The sequence below is a fragment of the Scomber scombrus genome, chromosome 1, assembly GCF_963691925.1.
Source record: "Scomber scombrus chromosome 1, fScoSco1.1, whole genome shotgun sequence".
In the NCBI taxonomy this organism is placed as follows: domain Eukaryota; kingdom Metazoa; phylum Chordata; class Actinopteri; order Scombriformes; family Scombridae; genus Scomber; species Scomber scombrus.
Genome location: NC_084970.1, coordinates 4,007,533 through 4,034,541, shown reverse-complemented (window position 1 = coordinate 4,034,541; position 27,009 = coordinate 4,007,533). Strand labels below are relative to the sequence as shown.

Genomic DNA, 27,009 nt, shown 5'->3' with positions numbered 1-27,009 from the left:
GTGAGGGTAGTGTGCCGGAAGGCTGACTGGAAAAGGTGTAGTCTAACCAAAAAACACCATTGGGTCTACACGGCACCACAGCCCTTCTCTGACTGCCTAGGCAGTGTAAAACCCCTCCATTTAAAGACTAAGCCCCTCCCACTGGACCATACCACCTTTAATTGGAATCAATTAAGTAATCATTTAACCCCACAGGTCAATTTCTACATCTGAAATCATTACCAAATCTATTTACACCCATTTACCACACAAAGGCGGTCATCAAAGCATTCATACAAGGCCTCAAATCCAGAAATGAATGGTTTTCAAAAAGAGATGAAGAAACCAATGTCACATTTTCTTTGTCTCTCTGTCAGTGAGTTCAGCAATATGGAGGGTGTCCCTCTGAAAATGCCACAGGGTCCCTCACAAGAAGTCAAAGACGACGTGAAAATGATTGTCCCTGATTACCTCACCATCCTGCAACAGACAGAGGTATGTATGTTTTTAGTGTATCTGTATGTGTACAGTATGTGAAAAAAAAAATCCAGTTTTTGTTGGTGCCATGCCTTTGGTCCGACAACCCATTATTCCAAAACCCCAATAGTTTGATTAACTTCCCATTGGACCAAAAGCCCATTAGTCCAACCGCATGTTATCCTAAAAACAAAAGCCCAGTGCTCCATTACACACTGCCCCTGGAGTTTTTTTGCCCTTAATATCTTTGCAAGATGCTTGCTTAGTGCTACATTTATTGCATACTAAGCTTTACCATAAGCTCTTAACCACCCCTTCCCATCAATTCAGCACCATAGACAGAGCCAGCAGTCACTGAACTCCAACAACTCCATAGTGTGTATTTTCAGAGCAATAGGCTTTCAGAACATTGGGCGTTTGTGTTTGGGATAATGAGCCACTGGATTAATAGGCTTTTTGAACCAATTGGACTTCTTTCGAACTATTGGGGTTACAGAATAATGGGCCTATAGACCTTTTCCCCTTTTTGCTGAGGAACATTGTACCAACAGACTTACCACACACACATATATGCATCATAAGCTTCTTCTACACCCCATGGGCTGGGGGTCAGGTTATACTTATTTAGTGCTAGTTTTCTAGCATGCTAACACACTAAACACAGTTCTCATTATAGGTTACCTAAACATCAGCATATCAGCATCGTCGTTTTGACCATGTTACCATGCTGAGTTAGCAGAAGTTCAAAGCACTGCTGTACCTAAATACATCCTCAAACAGCTGCTAGCATGACTTCTGATTTATTATTAGTCTTGTTCATGTATGTTTAATGATGTAGTGTTGGTTGAAGTTTTTTGCTGGTGGTGCTAAAGTAAAAATCAAGGGACGACCAAATAGGGCGTATCTTCTGGGGACCATGAATGTCTTCACCATAGTTAATAACTTAAGATATTTAATCATGGACTAAAGTGATGGACAAACAAACTTATTGACATTAACCCCCCGAGCGTCATGATGCTAGAATGTGCCTAAAATGTCATGGACTGTGTTACTTCAATGGAGAGAGGAGGGGAAAAAGAGAAAGATAAACATTTTGACTCATTAGGGACTTTAGTGAGGGAGATAGACACTATAATGTACATTTACCTGACATGTTATTTCTCCATGTAACAGTATGAATTCAATCAGGAGAAGTGGGTGCTAACAGGGCTGCAGAGCGGTTTCACCAACCAGCAAAAACCTCAGGTCTCCTCCTCTACATCAGGAGTGCCACCATCCTGCCCACCCTACTGGATGATGTTCAGAAGCCCCCAGCAGAGCCGCCTGGCCAGCCGCCACAGCTCTGACTTCTGGGAGCCCAATCCTCGACAGAGATCCCACAGCCTCAACGCTTCTGTCATGCGCACCAAGTTTGTCATGGACTCTGAAGATGAAGGAGAAAGTGCTGCACAGAAAGCCAAGACACCTGTGCCAGCAGTAGCCAGCTTGAGTGGAGACTCCTCTGCTCCATTAGGTCAGCCTAGCCAGAGGAAAGCACAGAAAGCCTTCGTCCCTGACCTCCTGAATCCTCCTGCGTGCCTAAGTAGCCTGCCACACCAGCGCAGGAAGAACCTGCGCCAGTGTTCCCTCTCAGGATTGGAGACGTCCAAGAAAAATGATCCCAAAACAAATAGCCAATCAAAGACTGCATCACCACACAGAAACCCTAACACCAGATCCTATACAATTGACAGGCTCCCCAGCAACAACAAGCAGAAGCCAACACATATGGTAAGGGATAAAACCCTGTAAGAAACTTTGTTATATAAATGAATTCCCATTACATTCAAGCCCTGGCCAAATGAGGTCTGAAAGTTAATTGTAACATTTTAGTCACCTAAAAAAGTCTTGTTCAGTGTTTGGTTTACCAAAAGACCATCTGAGGTGTTGGATGTTAATTTGTTTCTGGTACATTTTGTTTTAATGGTATTATTTGCCTGTTTTTAACTAGTGAAAATTAGCATTAGCATAATCATAGTTAACCATTCACAGTTAAATGGCTCCAAAAATTCAAGATGGCGATGGTCAAAATGCAAATTGGAGGCTTCAGAACAGAACTCAAATGAATGTGAATATTGGATTTACATATGTCAGGTGATCAGACATTACTCCAAATAAATACTAATGTTGTCTGATGTCTGCTAGATGAATAGTAGACAGCTGTTTAATAGATTAGCCATATCAACTTCATATGGCCAAAATATGTCATATGATATTTGCATTGCCACTTGTGGCCATAAAATAAATAAATGCAGGTTTAATCTTGACTGCCAGTACTTCAATGTCATAGGCATTGTTTCATTTCAAAATATATTGTGCTGGAGAACAGAGCCAACACAAAAAAATGTCACTGTTGTAATATGATGACTGCACTGTATAAGTATGCACATTTTTATTTGACTAACAAATATTATTATTATCATAATAATAATAATAATAATAATAATAATAATAATAATAATAATAATAATAATAATAATATATATATATATATATATATATATATATATATATATATATATATATATATATATATATATGTATAAACACATATATTATTTGACCACCAAAAAACTGACATATTGCAATCTGTCTAGAGTTGCCTAGATGGCTCCATAGCATGTTTTTCAGATCTCTTATTCATAATATGTCACCATGCTTGAACCAAGAAAGCCCATGTGTTAAGCCTCATGACTGAGAATTGATGGCTCAGGGAAGGCTAATGCTCTGGAGTCAGCAGTATACATAGTCGTCACTTCCCAGGAGATGACTATGAATATAGTCTAAAGCTCTGGGCATTACCTCTCCTGAGCCATACTATACATTTCCACACATAAGCTAGGAAAAGACAAGGATCACTATAGTATCAAGTACCCTCACTGGCCAACACAGCAAATGTAAGACTAGCTTCACCTTATTCATATTCAAGGTGTCAAGTTGTTAACCTTGAAGGCTCAATAACACTGTCTTTAAATGTTCTTTGATTCTTCGGCTTTTGTGACTGTCAACACTTTCAGTTGGAAGGGGAAATCAATCTTACCAATCTTTCTTTTTTTCAGCTCACATTTCCAAAATGTTTTCAGGGATCTGCACTCTAAAAATAGACTGTGTAAAGTCTGGTCCATGAATCCAACCAGGTTATAAGAGCGTCATCAGGATTAGCAAGTGAAAGTACTCTGAAAATGTCTTTCTCAGCAAAGTTGCATTTAAGGGCTCCCATGCTTAAACTTGCTGTTAAGGTTATAACATTTCCAAATCAGATTACATTTGGATGCCTACCCCTGGCTCTTTCATTCCCTTCCCCCACTGCCTTGTTCTTTCTTGTTAAGATGCACACACACTCAGGCCATATTTGTTCATTATTGTCTGTTCTTTTATAGAAGTCTCTAAGCCCGGATTCCTGTAGAAATTTCCATGTGACCTCACACCGTCTGGGTCTGCCCACTTCTGGTACCGACTCGTCAGCAGAACTCCTCTCAGCTCTGAGCACGGAGGAGAGAGAGCTGCTTGGGGCAATCACTGCCAGGGGTTATCCCCTCCGCACCGCCATTATTGCCCTGCAGAAAACAGGCCGGCAAACCCCGGAGCAGGTCAGTTAGCGACACATAAGCCTGACAGCTTTTTTTTTTTTGCTGTCTGCCCTTCACTCAAGCTCATTAGAAATCTGAGAGCAGATGTTGGCAGACTCTAATCGCTTACTGTAGCTTTACAGTGGGAACTATTCCAGCTGTTAGCAAAGAATTGGAACTTTAAAGGTTTTTGTTTTTTTTCAACCTGGACCATATTTTCCCATCTCTTTGTGTCTAAGTGATTAATGGGTGATTTTGGAAATTGGTCCAGTACTGAGTAAAATTGCTTCAGGCAATAGCGCTACACTAAAAGTGCTTATTTTTGTAACTGACAGGCTCAGATTGTTACAAAAAGTGCTTGACAACATTATAAACAAGACCATACAGAGAAATAAAGCGTTTTTCATTACCTTTTCGTGATCTGGCCTGTTTGTTATTGTGATTCACCAAGTCTTGTTCAAGGAGAAGTCTTGTTCTGAGATCTCATGAGGGTTGAATTGTTGTCAAAATCAACTTAATATTCAGCCATGATAGAGTTGGAGAGAGGAGTGCCAGGAGAAGTTTGTTGTGTTGGACTACAGAACATTTAAAGTCATGGCTTGTGACAACAACTAAACTCCCACAAGATTTCAGGACAAGACTTCTCCTTGAGTGAGACTTGGCCAGACACAATAACAAACAGACCAGATCAAGCGAAAAGTATAGAACATGTCTTATTTCCCTGTATGGTAATTTTTCACTTATAATAACAAACTGAGCCTTTCAGTGGTATAAACCAGTACTTTTAATGAATGTACATTGATGAGGCTCTATTTACCAGAAGGATTACATTGTAGCCTATTGTGCAGCTGCCAGCTGAAGCGCTCAATACTGGACCAATTTCAGAAATGTTGTCCCCATTAGTTACTTAGACACAAAACGATGGGCCAATATGGGCCAGGCTAAGAAATATGGACATTATGAACTTATTGTATCACTTAGACTAAAAACTTTGTACGCTATAATTCTGTGTGATGTGCATTGAAAACATTGTCACATTAAAGAAGAAATATAATTTTCAGTTTTCAGTGCTATTTTAAGTCACAAAGCCCTCTTAGCCTAGCTTAGCTCTCGACTGGAAACGGGGGAACAGCTAACTTAATTCCATTACAAGTGTAAAAATACAGCTTCTAGGATCCACTGGACCATTAAGTGTGTATTCCACTGACAACGTGGTAGCAGTGATTTCCACCAAACTTTACTTTTTTTTTAAACTTTACTGAGTCATTAGCTCCCACACACTGAGTGGTATTCATCCTACATTGTAGAAAGGAGTCGGACTGGGATGTATTAGCTATCTTTCTTTAGTGGGTCCAGATATGGTGATGGCACACAGACAAAACTCATAGCAACATGTAGTCCTGTAACTTATCAGCACTCCGTACGTGTTTCAAATCACAGAGAATGGAGTCAGAATAACTTGCAGACTCCTGACATAACAGTGAGAGTGCTGTCACTGTAGAAAAATAGCAGCAAAGATCTGCCAACTAGCAATGAAACAGAAATACTGTATACTAAGCCACTTTAATCCACTGTAAAAATAGACCCCAGGTCCTCACAGTTTCCACAGCCTGCTTTGTATTATGTGTTTTCCCACAACATCTCCTAATGCTAACTTGTAATAAATTCCAAGCCGGAATACCGGAATACCGGAATACATGGTTGATGGGAAAGAGGGCATATTGCGAAAGTGACTTTTTTTTTTTACCATGAGAAAAATACGTAAGCAGGATAGCATAGGAGACATAGATGGACATAATCTTATTTATGATTTGATACAAAGCTAAATTTCAGTGCTTTTATCTTACTAATTGGTCATGTTCACTGGTTTTACAAAGTTGAGTCTGTCAGAGAGTGGATTTAGATTTCAGATCTTGCCCCTGCCCTGCATTCTTCACTGTATCTCTTTTTGCATTTCCCTCTTTGATAGGCAACAAAAGCTGATTTGGCAGCTGTCAAATTACTTTAATAAGAGTTTATCAGCAGCGAAGAATGAATTACTTAATGAGCATTATAATGTCTCACGCTGGCTAGTACACTGTTTTCTCGGGTCACACTGCTCTCACACATATTGTATTTCACTTCACTGATGTCACAGCATAGTTTATTAATCTCAGAGAGACATGGCTTAAAGGCAACCTTAGCCTCTCCTTAACTCCTAAACTGATTTCACATCAGTATTGCAATCTGTCCCCATAACTTTCAGTGTTAATCTCCATGCAGTTGTATGACTAAGTACATACATTTGTAGCTTTTTCTTATACATATGCTTTCAAAGTGCTTTGTGACAAAGGCTGACTACTCATGGGGGGAACATCATTCAAATTTACAACACACTACAAATTAATTCAAGCAATTTGTAGACATTGGATAAGGTGGATTAGTGTGAAAGGCTAAAGATGTTAAAGCTATAATCCTACAGACACAAGCCTGTCTGAAAACATACACCGGTTTAGCCTTTTTAATAAGCTTAAAACATGGCATATATAATAATAACAACAGGGAGATAACATGAGCTATAACCAAACAGTTAGTAGCCCAGTATTAATAGTGTTAATAGGATGGGTTATAATTAGGTTCGCTTTTTCCCTCAGGCGTACTGATTGGTCAGAGAGAACAACATGTTTCATTTGACCACCGCTTTCCTTGGTTTTTTTAAAACATATTTTTGCCACAAGGTGTTAGTCCATCCTATATTAATGAATATTTGTATGTCTTTTTTCAGATCTTGAGGTACGTGGTAGCATGTGACCATCTGTGTCAGCTGGGTTATGATATGGCTCAGGTAGAAGAGGCTCTGGAGATGTTTCAGAACTGTGAAACGAAGGTAAATTATTTTGGAGGTGCACAAAAGCAATGCAGACACCTATAGTGACCAACCTTAGAGATAACAAGACTTTGAGTTATGATTTTATTTATTTAGAAATTGTAAAAAAATTCGGAATAACATAATTATATCTTGTTCTTTAGGCGGGGGAGTTTCTTCATCTTCTGAGCCAGTTCAATGAGATGGGCTTCCAGCAGAATGCCATCAAAGAAGTGCTGCTCGTCCATGAAAACCACCGTGATCGGGCCCTGGAGGAACTAATGATGCGTGTGGCGTAATGGAAGATCAGTACAAAGACTCACATAACTGAATGACAACCTGATGTATTTTACATAATTATTACTGTAGGAAAATATGAAATTCCGAGTGGATAAGGCACTTAAGATAAAAATACTAAACACACTTCATTATAGCTGAGGATTTATGGTGGCCTTTACAAAGGAAAAGTATATTCTTAAAGCAAATGCTTTTCCAACAAATACAATTGCAATTATACAATTAAAAGGAGGATATTATGTGCTAATATTGACATTTTTTTCCATTATTTGTTTATTACGATTCTATTCATTACTTGCCTAAAAGTGTTTATTATTATACACTTTTTTAATGTTATAACTTATATTAGCTGTTTAACAGTCTCAAGTGATCTAAGTATGTCTAATTGTGTCAGATTCAATAAAGCTGTTATACAAAACTACACCATGGCAGTGTTTCTTCTTGAATTAAAACTACACACGTCAGCATCTTGTAACGACACAAATGTTCCTTACAGGTTTCAATTTTCATTCTATTTTTTTCTGGTATTTATTTAGTTTGTCTTCCCTGTGTTTTGGCATTATCTAACCCCGCTTCCTAGAATGAATTCATCTGGGAAACAACTGTTAAATAAGGCTTGTTTTCTGTGAAAACAGAAGCAGTGTCCATCAGGGACTGTTTCCCACAAAGAGAAAGTAGTGGTAAGCATCAATACAACATATTGTAATTCATTTAGTTTAACAACCCTGAAACTGACTTGCTTTTGGTTAACTTGAAGGAAAAATCTGGTTTATTAAAACTTATGTCTTATATTTGTAGCTTTGCCCAACATTTATGTGATAACACTGTGACACTGTGACAATGTGACATTCCTATAAAGACATCAGATGGGGCAGAAAGCACAATCAGTCAGAAGATCAGACAGGTTGTAAACGTTATCCAGATTATCTATACCACTTTATTTAGGGTTAAACTGAAAGTTCACACAGCTAAAATGTCAGAACTGAGGGATTCTCAATTAATTTCCATGTCTCTGGGTTACATGTCTCTTTGTCTAAAAAACTGTCTGATTGTATGACTGCTGATGTTTCTTACCTTTAGACTGCTTTTTATTAATGATCAAACCTACCAAAAGAAGATCCAATTTATCATTAATCAGAATGATCCTTTAAAGGAAAAGCACCTAACTCTAGCTCGCTAGCTAACTAGTCTTTAAATATTATCAAAACATCGCATTGACAATCTTGGACAGTCAACAAGGTCTCCAAGGTTTTGGCCCTGAATCAGATCCAGAGACCTTCCTGTGAGGGAGATGGTGGCTTTTGGCAGCCTCATCAGAAATGTATAAATGGATCCAATCCTGCCAAAACCTTTCATTTCACGCTTGCATCTCCATTTGTAATCCTCAATTGTGTACTCTGTGGTCACCTTTCTACTGAGGGTGAACACAGAGTCTCCTCTGACCATAGCAGTAAACAGAGAACCTTTACTGTTGGCGTATTGGCCTGACATGGCTGTCCACTGGCACGAACTCAAGTTGAAGCAGTCCATCACACATAGTAAGAAATCATCACAGGGTCCATTGCGCATCACATACAAATTATCTTTATGGGCCACCATATAAAGACCGTAACTCTGTTCGCGGATGAGCGTGGTGACCAGAACCCATTGGTCCTTTTCAGGCACATATTCGTGTACATTTGTTGCCCCCTTTCCTTTCCAGAGACAAATAAAGATCCTGCCCATGGCTACAGCAGATGACACTGAAGCGGCAGGGCAGGGGAGGTGGGAGACGAAACTCCAGCTTCCATTAGATACTCTGTACCTTTCCACAGATGACAAAGCTTTCTTGTCGTAATCACCTCCTATGGTGTAGAGGCAGCCCTCATGTCCTATGAGAGTGAAGTTGTAGCGTAGCTGCTGGGGTCCAGTGATTGTAGACCATGTATTAGTTGCAGGGTTGTAACAGAAACCAGTTTCTACTACCTTCTTGCTCACATCGTGCACACCTCCAATGATGTAAAGCTTATTGTCAAGGACGGCCACGCCTGCCATCGTGGTGCTAGTGTTCACAGGTAGATGCGTCAAGACCTTCCATTCTTTGTTTTCTTCATCCAAATAGCAGACTGTCCTCTGGAAATCCTTCAGTAGGTCAGTGGATGGTGAATGGCTACATACTGCCATGTAGGTACTTGGGGTAAGAGACTCAATGTATTCTGACAGCTTGTTAGGTAAGGCGTGAACATCTTCCTTCAGGTCAGCGTACATATCCCTGATGAATAAGGCTGAATTATGAGAGAGTTCCCACACGCCATAGGTAGCAGCTGTATGGTACATGAGTAAACAGTTTTCAGAATTGACAATATTGATCAAGTGCTTCGTTAGAGCTGGCACCTGGAGAAAAGCTGTACACTCAATCGCCTCTACAATCTGGTCGCTGTTCAGCATGGGTCGCTCCCCATCCAGGACCCGAAGCATGACAAGGAAACCCAGAGCTCCCACACACTGCAAGTTGATCTCTTCCTGCTGGCATTCTCTCATTCCTGACTGGAACAATGCTCTGAAGTACTCACAGTTCTGAGTAAGAATGTTTTTATCCACAGCAAAAACGCTGTCCTGAACGCTCACCCTTAGGCTGTCTAGTGGCTTGCAGTGTCCTGGCTGCTGGCTTAAATCAGGGCAGCTGCTGGACTCCATCACCTCCTTGCTGTAGATCTGCATTACATTCCTAGCTGAGCTGCAAGACAGAACAAGAAAGGTTTGATCAAAGTCTGATCAAAATCTAACTGCACATCTGAAGTGTTTTACTGCATTTTGCCAATGAGATTGAATGCCTCCTATCCAGAGCAGATGGGGCTTCACAGGGTATTTACTATTTGTTTTCACTGCCATGAGAACAGACTCTATACATAGCAGGGGAACGTGTGACACAGTTCAAGTACATTATGATGACATGCAGTCAAAGGAGAAACCAATGTTGCCCCACTGAAAGAGGAGACGGATGATGGCAAGGTTACAGTGAATGTGCTGGAGATTCATATTGCTCTTTGTTTGTGGCTGACAGTTTGGGGGCAGCTGAAGATTTGTCCTTGGCCAGCAGGAGCAGTCCAACTATAACAATAGGTTCTTCGCCTGAGTCACATAGTGTACATGCCAGTATTTCAGCAGTCATTGAATTTGAATGCAGGGCATGCATGGCTTATACTTTTAATAGAGTACTTTTCCATTGTGTTTCTGCTACTTTCACTTGAGTAAATCATTCAGAAAATATTTTCCTTATTAGCTGGAATATAAAGGTAAATGTACAATCTTTAGTAAAGTCTTCTACAGGCTGTAAGACTGTCCAGTCCCAGGTTTAAGTAAGTGCAGAAAAATTAACAATAACATTGAACTTATAAAAAAAAAAGAAAATCATTTGTCATAGTGAAATAAGCTGCCATTCATGGCCAACAGGGGACTTTAAGTGATCCTAGAGGGAAAAAAAGAACACTACAGATTACAATTTTTTTTTAAAAATTTAAATTGCAATTAAAAAAGATAAAATGCAACAATGTACATTCATTATTGTACTTTAGAGGTATTTTATTTGTGTATTTCCATGTGTACTCTTTTACTCCACAACTTGTATGTTAGTCATAGCTACTAATTACTTTTCAGATCAAGACTCAAGATAATTTTGTCATCTCATCTACACACAAATACACAATAGAGATAACATTGTGTTTGTCTGAAGTCAGTGGTGCTACATTTAACATTGAAGCAAAACATTTTTTTTGGGGATGAATACTTTTTACAGGCACTGTATACAGTGCACTGTATACTATATACTGTGCGCAGTATAAAGTACTCATCTAGGCTATTTCACATATGAGTACTTTTAATGCTTGAAGATTTTTAATGCAATACTTTGAATTGTAAAGGAGTATTTTTATACTATGGGATTGCTAAACTTAATTGAGTAATACATTTCAATACTCCTTACACAGTTTATAAGTTGCTAATATGTCAAGTATACGTTTATGTGCTTTAGGAGGTATTCTAAGCTAAGGGGGGCATCATCTAACTTGGGCCCCACAAAAGCTTGGACCAGCCCTGCATGGAGGGGGGTTGGGACATAATTGAAAATATAAACAAAACATCTTTCATGACTGTAGTAAGGAAATGTCTTCAAACAAATGTCTCACATATCTTACATAACTTCATTATTTCACCTCAGTGAATCAGCTGCTGCTTCCACTGTAGTCCAGGTTTTACAAGCTTGGTTTTGAAGTCTTTTTCCTAAAATGGATAAAATGCAGAGGCCAGTGCATCAGTTCCGCATCAGACTTTTTTTCCCCCTCTCACTGTTTTTGGAGGAGCAGAATCACACAGTGGTCAGAGCACGCTAACAGGAAAATTTATGCTTTTTGGACGACTTTGATCTTTGGAGGAATCTTTCATTTTCTTTATTTAGATTTTTCCCATACTCATGTATACACTGAGAAAATGGTTGACCACATCCTGTCTAAACAGAATTTTATTTTTATCCACTTTATCATTATCGTCAGACAATGAATGCTAGACGTTGTCAGGGATAAGGATCGGAAGCCATTTGGCAGAAGGTAATCATGTCCTTGATGTTTGGAAAAGGGAAGACTAACCTTGCTGCAGCTGCTGAGAGGAGTCCTGCTGAGTGCAACCTGGTGCTGCTCGGGGTGATGGGCGCAGGGAAATCAGGTTGGACTTAATCTGAATTAAATCTTTAAACATTTAATGGAAAGAAATGTTAAGAAATTGAGACTTTTTTTTGAGACTTCAAACTTAAGGTTGACAGAAAGAGTCTCAATAGGCTATCTTGTATACTATAGTTCAGTCTTTACATACAAAACTGACAGAACAAACTACAGTAAATTAACTACAGGAGGTTAGCAGATACATTATTTTCCACTGGTGAAGCTTTTACAAACTTTTGTTTATGGGTCACAAAACTGTAATTTACTTTAATTACTAATTAATTAGAAAATGACTACCTGAAATGTTATTAGAATGTGAATATGGACAGCTAATATTTTCCTCTTGGTCTAACTTTGTGAAGTTTCTTGAGTAACTTTAATTGAACTGACTTTGACTTTATTTCAGTTATAACTATTATTGTAAGTCTAAATGGCAAAGATTTCCTTCTGCAGTTCATTGCCAACTTTATTCAGTTGCTTTGTTATTTTTAGAGTAGATGTTGTTGTGTCCGTTGCATAATTCAACGGCCCTGTGTCGTTTTTATTTTCAATGAACACTGTCCAAGATATATTTGTATTTTCTGAGTTTCCTCAAGGGTTGTTTTGGAAAGCTGATGCCAAATGGGAATGTTTATGTAGCAGTGGTTTTCTCATGGCCCTCACTGCCCCCGGTCCCCTGAGACTCTGCTGTCAGACAGTGTTACGTTTTCAATAGAAACTCTCTCTCCTTGTCTTGCAGCACTGGTTGTTAAATTCCTAACGAAACGCTTCATCAGTGAATATGACCCCAACCTAGGTGAGCTTTCTCCTGTCTCATTTTAACCATATGGTACAGAAATCATTGGGATGAACTTTTAATAATGACAATGATATGTTTCTTCCTGTATTTGCTGCCATCTAGAGGATATTTATTCATCAGAAGTGATTGTGGACCAGCAGCCAGTCATAGTGAGAGTGATGGACACTTGTGACCAGGTATGAACCCACCATGTCTTATTTTAACTGAGTGAAGAACTCCCCCTGCCAGTGTGGGGCAAGAGAACTTAAAGGTTTCAGTCCATTGTCTTTTTATATTTTCTTTTCCATGAAAAACAGAAAAAACCTTATTTACTGAGCTGAAGGAAATAAGAAAACACATTAATAAAGAAATAATATAGCCAAGAGTTTACAGATTCAAGCATTACATTAACCTTAATCACAGTAATGTGAAGTGTAACCAAACCTTAAACTTATTTGTGAGTGAGGGCTGCCATCTGCTGGTGGAAAGCATGTATAACAAAACATTGAAGGCTTCATCAAGACAGAGGAGAGACAAAATCCAGTTTAAATGTACGGAAGTTCAAGAACAGTGAGGCAGGCCATCAAAAAAGAACCAGCACATTTTAATAAATAATGTCTCATTGCCTGCAGTCAAATAAAGTACATGTAAGGCTTCAAAATGCAGAATAAAGCCTCATGTTCTTGAACACTGACCTTTGCACAAAGTTGCTTCGTTTTATAATTCATGTTGTCACAGTTACCAATCATTAAACCAGAGAATGTGATGAAAATACCAATAAACATGTTTAATTACTATTAAGGGTTATTTTCAACTCATATGTGTGTCTGTCTGAAGGAGGGTCCTGTGAACAGTGAGCGTTACCTGTCCTGGGCCAGCAGCTTCCTCGTAGTCTACAGCATCGATAACATGGAGAGCTTCGAGGGCTGCCAGCAGTACCTGGAGATACTCGCCCTTCACAAAAAAACCTTCAAGCCAGAAACTCCCATCATCCTGCTGGGGAACAAGCTGGACATGGACAGATACAGGTTGGCATCTCTCTCTTGTGTGTGTTTTACTTTTTTAATTTAACATAATTACAAAGCACAGATTAGAAGTTTATGCACTTCTCCCAAAAAAAACATGATCCACCTTGACCAGATTATCTTGATATCCACCAACTCCTGAGAACAGGATCTGTGTCTTTAGTTGCTGAATGCCCCACTATGTCCACCAAATAGTTGCTATTTGCTAACCTTGTCTGCCCTATGGTGCGGAGCAGGTAGTATATTGTATTAGAGGCTTTTCATTGAGTATAACTGCCTACTGAACACTAAGAGAATGGTGAGAGTGAATCAAAATAGTAAAGTTGTACTTGTGTAGGCCCAGGGGTGCTTTTAGATAATATCAGCATGCTAACACTGACAAGGTAACCCAGTGTCCCCACCAGTATCCCCAGCACCTCCATCCATATTTGACAGTTCTGCATCATTCAGTGCCATACAGGAAGTAATGTGACCTTTATGTGGCAAGGTAGAATGTACGCATGTGAAGGTCAGCTGGTGGGTGGATGTGTAGCACAATGGACTGTGATGCAATAGTCCTGTCGCTTCTGAGCCTCAAGGATACATAGGCAAGAAAAAAAATATCGAGGCCACATTTACTACATCTAGCATTCGCAATGCTACTATTGTATATGCAGGGATGTGGAAAATGTCGAGGTAGATTTACAAATGTGTTATTTTGATAAACTGACCACAGATTGGGAATTGATATGGTTACTTTCTCGCCTGAAAAAATATAAAAAATGAATATAGTGCAGCCAGTGCACAGCACTTAATGCTCTAGGGAGAAAGGCTGGTCTCTTGTGCTGGTTCTCTGCGCACATAATAGCATTTCGAGTACTCATTGTAGTAATGGCCTCTACAATGAGTCCTCCTTTCGTGGCCTCGACATTTTAGTCCCCTTAGAGGCTCCGTATGTCATAATGTTCTATTTTTTCTTTATTAACTGTAACCACAATCTTTTCTCTTAACTCTAAGTGTTTTAATTGCACAACCACAACTACTAAGCTTTACTGTAGTTTATTTTTCATAGCTGTGATCTTTGATTCACTTTAGCCACACAGTAGTTGCCAAGCAAGAGATATTAGAAAGTGAGAATCTGAAAAATGTTGTCATGGGACGTATTCCAGGGCCTTTCAGAATCGTCCATTATCAATGTTCTAGTCTGGAAGAAGGGTTGTGACGTAAGTTAAGCTTGCTAATGTTTAACAGGTGATATTAACCTTGCTTATGATCTTAGCCCTAGCGTGTTAGCACTTCACACATTGCACAGCTGAGTCTGATGGAATTGTAAGTATTTGGCCATAAACCAAAAAAGGATTGGATACATTTTGATCAGATGATGGTATTAGACGAAAAGTTGGGAGACCACCAACGTTACTTCAATTCATCAAAGTTCATACCATCCATCCAATAGTTGTTGAGACAAAGATGTCCAAAAATGTCAATCTAATGGTGGCACTAGAGGAAAAGTCAGGGGATCACTCAAGTCAATAAGTTTCATCATGTGGGATCCATGTCCTCTACCAATCCATCCAATGGTTGTTGAGATATTTCAGCTTAGACCTGTAGACTCAAGCTGTAACTATACATTATATGTTTGAGTGAAATTGTATTTCTTTTCAGGCAGGTGAGTAAGTCTGATGGTGAGGCCCTCGCCTCTCGTTACGGTTGTTTGTTCTACGAGGTGTCGGCCTGTCTGGACTTCCGTTCCGTGCAGCATGTCTTCTACGAGGCGGTGAGGAGGGCGAGGCGGGACGGAAAGCGTGGCTGTCTGGTTCCGGCTGTCTACATCAGCGAGGACAGAGCACTCCTCAATCTCTCCTCGGCTCCCACCTTCACCACCCCCTGTTACAAGGAGCTGCCAGCCCCCGCCACAGCCAAGCTGGTCACCGTGAAAACATCTAGGGCCCAGAGCAAACGGCGGGCCGCCACACTCACCCTCCTCAAAGGCTTCAAGATTTTCTGATCCCCTCCCCTTCATCCTCTCCACTGACACTGTACTAGAATAACACTGTGAAAGACTATTGAGATCATGTGGGAGAGTAGAAAAAACTGAAAAACAATGATCACTGTACGTTTAGCTACATATGAGGTGGACACAATAACGCAGATGGATGACAAATTATAGAAAAACATAAATAAATGAGTGGAAAACATTCACAAATAGAGCTTCACTGAGTGGTTTGATGAGTATGACAATCATATGCTATTAACTTCACCGTCACCATATTTCAACCCAACTGAACACCTATGGGAGACTTCGGAGCAATGGTCACAGTAGACTTTTACACTCTGTCTACGGGTACTGAAGCTGCTCTGGAGGCTCCTGCTGTACGAACACCCCCACATACAGACACTGTATGTCAGTTTTACCTCTAAGTAGTCACAACCCAGTACTATGGGGTGTGACAGTCAGAAAACAGAGGGGAAGGAAATGCTTGAATGCTGTCAATGAAACTAAGAGTTGTGAAAATCGTGTTGAAGAGAGAAACTGGCAAAACAGAGGATGGACCGGAGACTATAAGGATCTGACAGGGGAGAAGACCACAGAAGAGGACTGGCAGTGACTGATGAGTGCTGGCAGGAATCCGTGGCATGGTCAGGGAAACTGGAAGAAAATGGCACACCACAACACCCGGAAGGCAAAGATACACAGTGAGGCAAGCAGAAAAAATGTGGATCCTTTTGATTTTTTGGCCGACAAAGTCAAAGCAGAGGTGGAAATTACAACTCACTTTGCTGTTACGAATTGCTTTGTTCAAGTCAGTACAAAGACCTGCTGTCACTACCTACAGCATGTGTAGTTCATTCATTTTTTACGCTACCTTAAGTGATCACATCACTGTTCAAAAAATCATGACATTAAAGGAAAATGTATTTAACTATGACCATTGTGGCTCCATCTATTTTACTTTGCACTCGTCCCTTCTGGTGGAGAGATTCGGAGAAATGAGGACAAAAGATAACAAAGAAACTGTTGAGCTTCCTCCAACTTGCCAAATAAAAATAATTAATGCTTTCAAACGTTCGTCTCTGAGTCAGACCAAAAGTCAACACAGACTGAAGAAGACTTTAGTATGCTGCCGGTTCAAGGATTTTTGTTCTGTTCAGTACTAGGCCTATATATGCATGATTTATAAAGTGAAGGTTTTATGCAGGGAGTAACATACTGTAAGTCAGTTAAGCTGACAATGGTGCTGTCAGTCATCAGTGACAAGCTCCAATGCTAAAACCTACCAATTTGACAAATTACTCCATGTGAAAACAGTATGTCAGCATGTTTTGACAGCACTCACTTACTAAATGTAGGAGTAGGATGTAGCTCAGATTGAGGCTATAGCAGTCAGCTTTTCCAGGCCATTCTGAACAGCTATGAAACCCTAAGACACAATTAGACAACCTAGTTTGTTTGAAGCATGCAGAAGCATTTACAGTAACAAACCAGTTGATTTACTCTGGAGAACATTAGCTGAAAGGTTCAACATGTGTTGGCCATAACATAGATGAGATAGCTACATGAATACTAAACCTAAACCTCACGATAACTCCTTTTGTTGGACGATGATTTGTCTCAGAAATAATTGCAATAAAGATATTATTGTAATTTGAAGATAATTTTAAACCACTGATATAATGATAATATAATAGCATGATAATGTAAGGTGTGTGTGTGTGTGTGTGTGTGGGTGGGTGTGGGGGGGTTATTTACCTTTAATTCCATATAAGCCGTGCTGCTCAATTCTGCAGTCTCCACTTAGGACAGGACCCACAGTGAGGAATGGAGGACACTACTTGTTTAGTCAATGTGACATGAATAGCCTCTTAGCTGCTAATGTGAACTGTAGCAATATGGAGGTAAAAAACTGATCAAGGACATGTCCATGTATCATACGATAAGTCCATATATAGACATGATGATGTTAATAATTACGTTATTGTACGATAAGTTGATAATTATTGTGACAGGCTTATGAATGGTGATATATATTATATATATATGTTGATGCATGAAGGTTTCAGTCAGATGTCCTCCCTTAGTATATTAACAGTGATATAACCAAGGACAATGTGTTTAATAAGAGATCAAGTGCAAAAATGTAGCAAACAGAAGGAACCATATTCCACACACAAGAATAATGAACACACATGAAGCTAAACACTGACATCACTGGTAGTATCGTCAACGACAAAAAAAAATCCATTATAAATCCTCATTCATGCCACAAGGTGGTTAATAGATCCAAAATACTCTCTGTACTAACTATTTTTATGACTCTCTGCCCTACAGGAGGATCTAATCGCACTCACTGTTCATGAAACTAAGCTAATTAACACTGTGATTGTAACTACAGGTGATAACTCAAAGCAAGAGAACATCGGTGTTATCACTTCATCCCTGTTGTGAAATTCAACTCAACACAGTATAAATGTGTTTTCATCGCATTTGACATTACAGTGTCCCTGCAATACATATGACTTAATGAATCTTCTGATTGAATCTTCTCTATTGTAATAGATGGGGCTTGTTGTGGTATTGAACTGTTTGAAACTGTATGCTGTTCATGTTATTTTGACCACCCATGTAGAGCCCAGCAAACCAGTCACAGTGGAGGTTATTCTGTTGTTTTCTGATATGCCGCCTCTAACAGTGCTTTCTAAAACAAATCCCTGTTAAAAAATAATGATGTTTTATGATGTGACATCGCTGGGGTTAAGATCTGGTTTGGTTTATGCACAAAAGCCACTTGATTAGGTTTAGGGAAAGATCATGGTTTGGCTTAAAATGATCTCTTGAAATGTAAGTAAGTCTCTTTTAAATGCATAGATGCATTTGTTCATATATTTATTTCCAATGTGAGAAACATTTTGTTTTTTTGACACTGGCAAAGTTTTGAAAGCATATCTCTGATTATAGATAAGAGATGAATTGGTTTGGTTAGGAAATGTACATGCGATGCAATTAGATAGAAAGGGAAAGGAAATCAGACATGTCTTTGCATCCTCACAAGTTCAACATGTTTCAAATAGGACAAAATGTGTGTATATTCTGGGCCTCTCTTAAACATGCAGAAACATATCAAAATGGAGAGAGACTAGAGGTAAAAAAAAAAAAAAGAAGAGGAAAGATGTTTCTGGTGAGTTCTTAGCTGAACACAAACACAGACACAGTCAGTGCATCTGTTGACATGAGGTGAAAATTTACTTCACTTTCTGTCTGAACACACCTGAGCTAGATTAATAGATCAATACCAATCTAATGAGTTCAATGTGGAGTTGGAGCCAGGATGTGGTTTAGTCTATCTTTGCATGAGAACTAACAATAAGCAGAGGAAATAGCTACATGTATAGCCTGGCTCTGTCCAAAGTGAAAACATACACCTAGTAGCACATTTAAAGCTAATTGATTATACTGCACCTGTCTGTTCTTTGCTCTTTGCTTAACACGTGCTGTTAGCCAGTTTTTGGAATGATCGGTGAGCCAGAAGGGGCTAAGATCCCCTAAAAGATACCTCTGCCATGCAAATACACAGTTTATCATTTAGAAATACTTTATTTTCAGAAAGATGAATATACAGCAACAAACTACCCTTCCCCATGTTAAAAAACACTGTTGCCACATAATGTGTACACCTTTTAATATTTATTCCCTGTTTGGACATGTTTGCCTACATTAAAACAATTGATTGTTTTTCATCTTTAGACCCTTATGATCAATTTAGACCAGGATTTATTACAGTGTTTTATTAATTACAGGTAGGGAGACACTGTATCTCCAGTTGTATACTCTTCTATACTATCTTTATGTTGGGTTGTTGCTGCTTTAAATGACAGCAATGACTGAAAACACAATAGATTTATCCATCAATACATATATTACATGTTCATACTCATGTCGCTCTTCTTAGTATGAGTAGTCCATGGCATTTCCAGCTGGTGTGCTAGCATCCTGCAGACAGAACAGTTGGTGGTAAAAGGTTGCTGTCACACGTTGAGATTGTCCAGACCTGTTAAAGCAGTAATCTGTAATCTGTACTAAACTCCTCACTCCTTGATTTCGTCTTCTTCATGAGTCTCCAGCTCAACAGTTGAGGTATCCTCCTGTTTCTCCTCCACTGCTTCGGCCTCCTTCTCCTCCTCTGACAGCTCCGCCTCGGCCGCAGTATCCGGGTACAGGCAGGAGGTGTTGCCGTCTTTCCATGTAACCATGATTTCCCCTGCTTTCAACTCGCTCGTCTGCCCGTTGGACAGGGAAGCCTTGGTTCCTAGCTGCAGCCTCTCTGGGGAGGGCGTTCTGGGGCTGTCCTCTCTGGGCTGTGAAATGACCCGCAGCTCCTCGACCTCGCTTTTGCAAGCTAGAGCGGCTGCTGCTTTGTACTTTGCAATCTTTTTTCTGTTTCTGAAGAAAGAAAAATACACAATGATGACATACGGTATGTTCATTTTCCCACTGTGTGCATCATCAGAACAAGTGCTGCTAGTTAAGTTCATACTTGCTAGCCATGGCTCCCATTCCCAACAACAGAAAACCAATAAGAAGGCAAACGAAGGCCAGACCCAACAGCACAAACTTCCATATAGTGGCTGTAACAAGAAGAAGACAACACTTTTTATAATATAGAAGATTATAGATAAGTAAAGAAGCAGATGTATGATCAGTACTCACGGTCCTCGATGCGATAGTACCAGCGGAGGTACTCTTTCTCTTCTTCAGTCAGGACCTTCGCCTTGTCTGCCCCGACCTCAAACTCGTCTGTTTCAACAGACGCCCTCCTGGATCCTGCAAGAAGCCCAGACATACACACACATTCTGCATTACAGCACATAGCAGCACTCTTACCTTTCATAATCATGTTCTCATTCTGCACAGTGTCTCAAAACCTTTTTATTCCAATCAAGTCAAATGATTTATCATTTGTTGTAAAAGTTCATGAATGTAAATGTAACAGTTTTACATCTGGACACATAGTCTAGGGTTAGTGTGATCAAACAAGCTTTTGGAAGGTCCCATATTTGACATGTTTCTGCTGTTTTTATTTGAAGTCTTGATATATGTAAGAAAGTCATTTTGTGGTATTAAGTACCAAAAACCATCTCAATATAGTCTTACATCTCCTCTCTTAAGCTTCCCTCTGGAGCTCTACCAAGAACAGGCTGTTTTGAATCTACCTAGTGCTCCTCTCTTCTGATTGGCTCACTGTTTTCTGAGTAACATATAATGAGGCCAACCACAGGTAACACATAGTAGCCTGCTGTAGCTACTGTAGGTCAAAGCAGGGCTCTGGGTAAAACTCACTGGTAAATTGTGGTGGCCACTGCTGAGGATAATGTTATCCAACCTTTGGAAGGCTGTGCAATGACCAATTTGCTTCCTGACATTCAACAAGTGTGCAGCGTTTCCTCTGCTCCACTCAGTGTGTGTGAGGAGGGGTTGAGAGGTGAAACACAGAGAGTAGAGGAGAGAAACTAGAGTGACCCTAAATGACAGCGAAAAGCTGTTTCATTCAGGAGGCAGAGGGGCTGCTCCTCCCCTTTCTACAATATGGGACCTTTAACAAGAAAAACATCACTGAGGTTTATATCCAGTGACCCCCTGAACTAACAATTCTGCAAATTTGTCTCTGTCTTTGTATCAAATAGGTCTTGACACTAGTGACAAACCAAGACCCAAGACCCAGTGTTGAAAACCGAGTCAGGTCAATTCAGCACATTAAAGTATCTACTACTGTATCATTTAAATATATATAAAGTTGGTCAATTAGAAATGTTTTAATTACATCGTCCTCACTATTGTTGACTAGCCTTCTATGATTTCATCCACACAAAAATGTTAGCAAGACTGCTTATGCCACTTAGGTCAAACATTGTCACATTGCTATGAAAAACATGTTAGTAAACAGCTGTTTTGCACATCTGGCAGAAACAGCGCAACATTAGCATTGATTCAGTCAACCTGAGGAATGTAATGTAACTACAGGCTTGTATGGCACTTTCTATTAAAGGTAACGTAAACCACTTCCTTTCACTCTTCATTTACACTGCTTGCCAGTTATGTGTCTACATACTGATGAACATTTCTCTACCTCAATTCCACCTGGACAAGAAAAAAAAAACATTCTCACTGACTTACTGAGTTTTTCCTGGCAGATGTCCCCCTTATCAAGAGATTTCCATTTTGAATTTTTGCTGTCTTGGGAAAGAGTCAGACGCCGGCCTTTCACGGAAAGCATCATTGATGTGTTCCTGCTGATCAGTCTGTCCCTGTCACAGTCCCACATGAGCCCTGCAATGTCTACATCACAGGACCTGGTCTGGATAGGTTCTCTCTGCTGGGCTGACAAACATCTGGATGTTGCAAGACTCATCAACATGCTCTGGTCTACCCAGACCCATTTCTGAGACTCTGAGTCCAGGTCGCACTCCTTCAGCAGAACATCACCTGCAGGCTCTGTGTCCTCCAGGCACAGGCTGCGCTGTGTGTTGTGGATCAGGAAAGCCTTCGCCCCTGCAAGTGCGGTGATAGTTCCGTTAAATTTCACAGTTTGTTGCTGATATTAAAATAAAAATCAGCTTTAAATGAGTGTGAATGAAGTGTTAATTTACCTGATAGGAGGAGAAACAACACGATCCAAGCATTGGACATATCTAAAGAAGATTAAACATTGTTATCACAATTCGCAGGAATGTCAGTCTTTTCATTTAAAAGATATAATATAATTACCCAACAACACATGTGCTCACGCATTTGTAAAAACATCTTATCGGCCTATAAACTATGAACTATCATTTGAGTTATGGCGCAATTTTACTAGTTTCCATGAGTCAGTGGACATAAAAATCATTCTTCATGTAAGATGGCACCACACATGCACAGGTCTTCATTTGATACATGACTCCATCCTCCCAGTTCAAAATACAACCTGTGTGGTGGCAGTTGAAACCTTACACACATAACATATATTATAATTAAAAGTAATTATATTTGCTCTAGTTGACAATTTTCAAAGTTTTTTCAAATAAATGTAAAGCTATTAGAACGGCCTGTTGGAAATAAGTTTAAACAGAACCTTAACATGTAGTTGTAGATTTAATATTAAACCAATTCTTTTTTAAAAAATCTAATCATTTTATTATTATTATTTGTTATCACTTTCACCCTTAGGCCTACACTGCTATTTTTTTCAAAATTATACTGCTTGTTAGGGGTGTGACGAGATTAGGGGCTAGTTAAAATGTGACGATATTTCTCGTCGAAGTGAAAGTTGTATCGCAAAGCAATATTCATAAAAAAATTATGGCTCATGATCATTAACCTTGTTGCAGTGGTTGCCTTAATTCTAGTTAGTGAACTATCAGCTTCTACCTGCTGAGAAGATCTGACAGTCAGCAGTAAGAGATGAGGAGAGGAGCAGAGGTAGGTTGACCTCAGGTCTCTACACTGAAAGCCTGAGGTAGGAGGAGCAGGGAATCTAGCGCAGCTATGGAAGCCTAATGATGCAAAAAGTCAAATGAGTCACACTACCAAGTTATAACACAATTTACAAGTATGTTGTTCTACTTGTGTATTTATATGAAATAGGATTTGTGCAATTTACTTTTATTTGTGTTTTTTTATTAGCAATATGTTATAATTTGTGATATTTTGATTCTTTATTTAATTTATATTTATATACTAAAATTGTTTTTAAATCGTCACACCCCTACTGCTTGTGTTAGAATTTCTCCCGAGGGGGATCAATAGAAATACATCTCATCTTATCTTATCTTATCATATCATATCATATCATATCTTATCTTATCTTATCTTAAAATGTACTATACTCCACAAGCATTTGTTGAAATTACACTTACAATTACAAAAATGATGTTTGTGCGGACAATATTGTCATTAACTTCTGTGAATGTGGACATTAGTCTCTAAATATGCACAAGATTTGTAAACGTGCAAATTAATCAGCATGTATAATACATGTGCTCAAAAACCTAAATGTTACTGGCCTTTTATCAATGAGTGAAAGAGCTGCCCTGTGTCGGCAAGTGAGTAAGTCGTTTCTCAAGTTATACTTGTACATTACTCGCTCTGGAATCGGTAGTGCTTATACTAGGTCTACATTTGATTTCCAATAGTTAGGAAATAAGGAGTAATCATAATTTTTTAAGCTAAATTTTTTCTTCTCAATCAAGAAATCTATTACCATGTGAAACCATGACCACATGAAAACACATATCATGCCATTCCATATTATACTATACTGTAAAATACTGCACTGTACCCTCATGTATCATACAATATTATTTATTATATAATATAAATTGAAACACCTTGAAAAAAAAACATAACACACATTTTGTGATTTAATCTGTGATGCAGTTCCATAATTACACAAAATAAATCAAAGTTCAGTGTTACACTATATGTCAACCATATTAGCCAAAGCTTAACTGTAAACATCATGAGACTATTTACACATACACTGAGATTATTTTAATCATTACATGGCTGTGCTGAGGTGTGTATTTTCATTTTCTCATGCTCTATTATGAGCTATCTATATAATCAGATATTATCAATAATTATTCAGCTATATATCAGTTGTAAAAGTCTACTCACTTCTTGGTTGAGATGAGAAGGGTGAAGGGAAAGTCTGGCTGTTTGGCTGACAGAAAGTAGAAAAAAAAAGCTTTCCAAAGTTCATGGGGAGGAGGAGCCTGCAGATCATTTCATTACTCCACACAGAACTATAAATCTGACAGGTCTGCATAAACTGTCATCATAAACAGATCCAAGGTAAAACCAACATAAAGTAACTCAGTAAGGTGTTGGGTCACCACATGCCACCAAATCAGCTTCAATGCTCTTTGGCATTGATTCTACACTCTGTGAACTCTACTGGAGAGATGAACACCTTTCTTCCAAAAGATATTCTCTCATTTGGTGTTTTGATGATGGTGGTGGAGAGAACTGTCTAATACGTTGGCCCAAAAGTTCCAAATGTGTTCAATTTGGTTGAGATCTGCTGACTGTAAAGGCCATAGCATATGAATCACATCATTTTTATACTCATCAAACCATTCAGTGACCCCCTGGCATCCTTTGGATAGGGGCATTGTCATCTTGGAAGAGACCACTCCCACCAGGACCTGACATGTTTCATCATCGGATAAAGCTCACATCAACTTTGTATTGATTTGCAGTGACCCTTCCCTCTAAGGTGACAAGGGAACCCAAACCATGGCAGCAAAATGCCCCCAGAGCCACCAGATCCCCTCACTGTAGGGGCCAAGCATTCAGACCTATACCAGTTTTTACTTTAATTTGTCACCTGTCTGTATATTATGTACTTAGTTGGTGCTTATTTAGTGGTGTGTATCATATCAGGTATAACTTAGTAATTGCATGGAAAATAAGATATGGCAAGGCTTCTTACTGCTAATGTACTGTACATACACCATTTACATGTGATCTTGTCTGTCTCCAGGCTCTTTCATAAAGGCACTGCAAAGCTTTTAAAGCAAAGTTCGGCCTGTTAAATCTACGGTCTTTGACCTGGTTGCTTGGTTACTGTTTAGACAGCCTCGCCGTAACCTTGCCTTTTCTGTTTGTGAGGGTATGTGACTCATCGGTCAAATACCTGGCACATGCAGAGAGCACATAAAAGAGATTTTATTTTTATAGTGCAGGTGTAGGAAGAGGTTAATAACCTCTGTGTCATTTAAGGAATGAAGAAGAAGAAGGTATTCATTTGTATGATCTGTTTTTCTCAGACAATTCATTCAAAATATGAGAACCAATGAGCAACCACTAATTACAATGAACAGATTAAATCTGATATGTATCACAGGGATCACAACCAATAATTATGAGTTTCTCTTTCTTTCTCACATTGGAAAAAAGTCATAGCCAAAATCATTTGGCTATAGTTTAACAGATGTTTATATTCATGTAAGCATGCACGTATATAATTATATGCAAACAATACATATTTTCTATGTTTATCTGTATATATATAAATTAATCCTCCGTTTTCTTTCTTTTAAATTAATCTTTCAAATCTCAGTCTTAACCAGCACAGTCAATGATCAGTGTTCTTGCTCCATCTGCTGGTCAGTTTGGGTTACTGCATGTATGTAAGTGATTGTCCTTTTCTTACGCAGTGTTACTTTGGATTTAAAAATGATTTAAAAAAAAAAAAAATCCAATTTAAAGTGCATGTCAGGATGGCATAAGCAGTACAACTTTGAATACAAAGGCATACAAAGTTTTTTTTGTGCCTAAGCCTGACCACACCATAAACAGACCAAGAAAACACATGTATGAGTCATGCAGGAGTATATATTTAATTTCTTTCCTAATACTTCAGCTGAATCAGTCTCACCTGGACCACATCCCATCTTTAATAAAAATAAATATTACCTTAACCTCATACATACAAACCAAGTGTCACCCATTAAGGCCGATGAGGGAACAGACTGAAAAACAGCATGCAGGGGATAGAAGGAGACTTAGTAAGAGATGGAGAGTGATGGAGGATCAGGGAAGAGAGGAGAGCGTGTAATTAGATAGGAGGAATGAGAAAGGTGATGGAGAGAAGGTTCAGGTTGTGGAGGCAGCGATGATGGTGTCGTCTCAATCAATTCCAGCCTGGCACAGAAGCTCTGTGGAGAGATACTGACGTGATGTAATTTTCAAGCGCTGATCGACCTTGCCCATGCTGTCACTCACACTGGCATTCACGCTCACTGTTATGCTGAGATGGAATTTTATCCTCCACCCCTCACACCTTCATATAATTACCCTTCGTTCCTTCTCTTCTTCCTCCTCCTCCTCAGGCCTTCAGCTCTGGCTTTACGCCTTAGTCACGAATGAGAGTTTTTCTATGTCTCTAGGGAACGTGGAATTCTCTCTTGAGAGTAGCTTGCTGGTTGGTTTTGCATTTTACTGATTTGCCATCATTCTCACTGATGAAACCCTGACACACACACACACACACACACACACACACACTGGCCAGGCTTCTCTTTACAAATCTGGCAATGCATCAGCACTTGAATTTCTGTAATTGGTAAGCCTGGGAGTCCTCCAGTGCAGTTCAGATCCAGTAATTGCTTGTTTGGCTCCAAGCAAATTACTTTCATGATGCCATCATTTAGGTGTGTGTCTGTGTGTGTGTGTGTGTGTGTGTGTGTGTACCTTTGCAAACCATGTGTCAGTATGTTAATATGAGTGTTTGTTTGCAAAAACGTTTGTATGCACATCTGCACAGAATATGATTCGGTTTATGCTCAGAGC

General features: G+C 39.3%; 4 protein-coding genes across 4 annotated transcripts; 2 read left to right on the top strand and 2 right to left on the bottom strand.

The window, feature by feature from the left end:
• The first annotated feature begins 369 nt into the window (after positions 1-369).
• On the top strand, positions 370-7,276 carry ubap1lb (ubiquitin associated protein 1-like b). Its single transcript, XM_062418971.1, has 5 exons — positions 370-474; positions 1,630-2,226; positions 3,876-4,085; positions 6,829-6,930; positions 7,074-7,276. The coding sequence occupies exons 1-5, from the start codon at positions 370-372 to the stop codon at positions 7,206-7,208; spliced, it is 1,149 nt and encodes a 382-aa protein (XP_062274955.1). The 3' UTR covers positions 7,209-7,276.
• A 1,121-nt stretch (positions 7,277-8,397) lies between these two features.
• On the bottom strand, positions 8,398-9,906 carry kbtbd13a (kelch repeat and BTB domain containing 13a). The gene has a single exon (XM_062417329.1). The coding sequence runs from the start codon at positions 9,904-9,906 to the stop codon at positions 8,398-8,400; it is 1,509 nt and encodes a 502-aa protein (XP_062273313.1).
• A 1,886-nt stretch (positions 9,907-11,792) lies between these two features.
• rasl12 (RAS-like, family 12) lies at positions 11,793-16,613 on the top strand. The gene is made up of 5 exons (XM_062417491.1): positions 11,793-11,901; positions 12,637-12,693; positions 12,799-12,872; positions 13,513-13,703; positions 15,345-16,613. Exons 1-5 carry the CDS (start codon positions 11,793-11,795, stop codon positions 15,685-15,687), a joined length of 774 nt encoding a protein of 257 aa, XP_062273475.1. The 3' UTR covers positions 15,688-16,613.
• Positions 16,614-19,252: 2,639 nt separating this feature from the next.
• On the bottom strand, positions 19,253-24,479 carry si:cabz01068815.1 (solute carrier family 51 subunit beta). The gene is made up of 6 exons (XM_062419455.1): positions 24,331-24,479; positions 22,323-22,364; positions 21,850-22,224; positions 20,386-20,499; positions 20,213-20,303; positions 19,253-20,118 (listed from the first exon to the last, which is right to left on the bottom strand). The coding sequence occupies exons 1-6, from the start codon at positions 24,437-24,439 to the stop codon at positions 19,764-19,766; spliced, it is 1,086 nt and encodes a 361-aa protein (XP_062275439.1). The 5' UTR covers positions 24,440-24,479; the 3' UTR covers positions 19,253-19,763.
• Positions 24,480-27,009: the final 2,530 nt, after the last annotated feature.

Coding starts and splice junctions, on each gene's coding strand:
- ubap1lb (XM_062418971.1), top strand. CDS start 370: ATGGAGGGTGTCCCTCTGAAAATGCCACAGGGTCCCTCACAAGAAGTC. Junction 475..1,629: donor CCATCCTGCAACAGACAGAG/GTATGTATGTTT, acceptor TCCATGTAACAG/TATGAATTCAATCAGGAGAA. Junction 2,227..3,875: donor AGCAGAAGCCAACACATATG/GTAAGGGATAAA, acceptor GTTCTTTTATAG/AAGTCTCTAAGCCCGGATTC.
- kbtbd13a (XM_062417329.1), bottom strand. CDS start 9,906: ATGCAGATCTACAGCAAGGAGGTGATGGAGTCCAGCAGCTGCCCTGAT.
- rasl12 (XM_062417491.1), top strand. CDS start 11,793: ATGTCCTTGATGTTTGGAAAAGGGAAGACTAACCTTGCTGCAGCTGCT. Junction 11,902..12,636: donor GATGGGCGCAGGGAAATCAG/GTTGGACTTAAT, acceptor CTTGTCTTGCAG/CACTGGTTGTTAAATTCCTA. Junction 13,704..15,344: donor CTGGACATGGACAGATACAG/GTTGGCATCTCT, acceptor ATTTCTTTTCAG/GCAGGTGAGTAAGTCTGATG.
- si:cabz01068815.1 (XM_062419455.1), bottom strand. CDS start 24,439: ATGATCTGCAGGCTCCTCCTCCCCATGAACTTTGGAAAGCTTTTTTTT. Junction 20,500..21,849: donor CATCTGCCAGGAAAAACTCA/GTAAGTCAGTGA, acceptor GGCTTCTTGCAG/GATCCAGGAGGGCGTCTGTT. Junction 20,119..20,212: donor ATGGGAGCCATGGCTAGCAA/GTATGAACTTAA, acceptor TTCTTTCTTCAG/AAACAGAAAAAAGATTGCAA.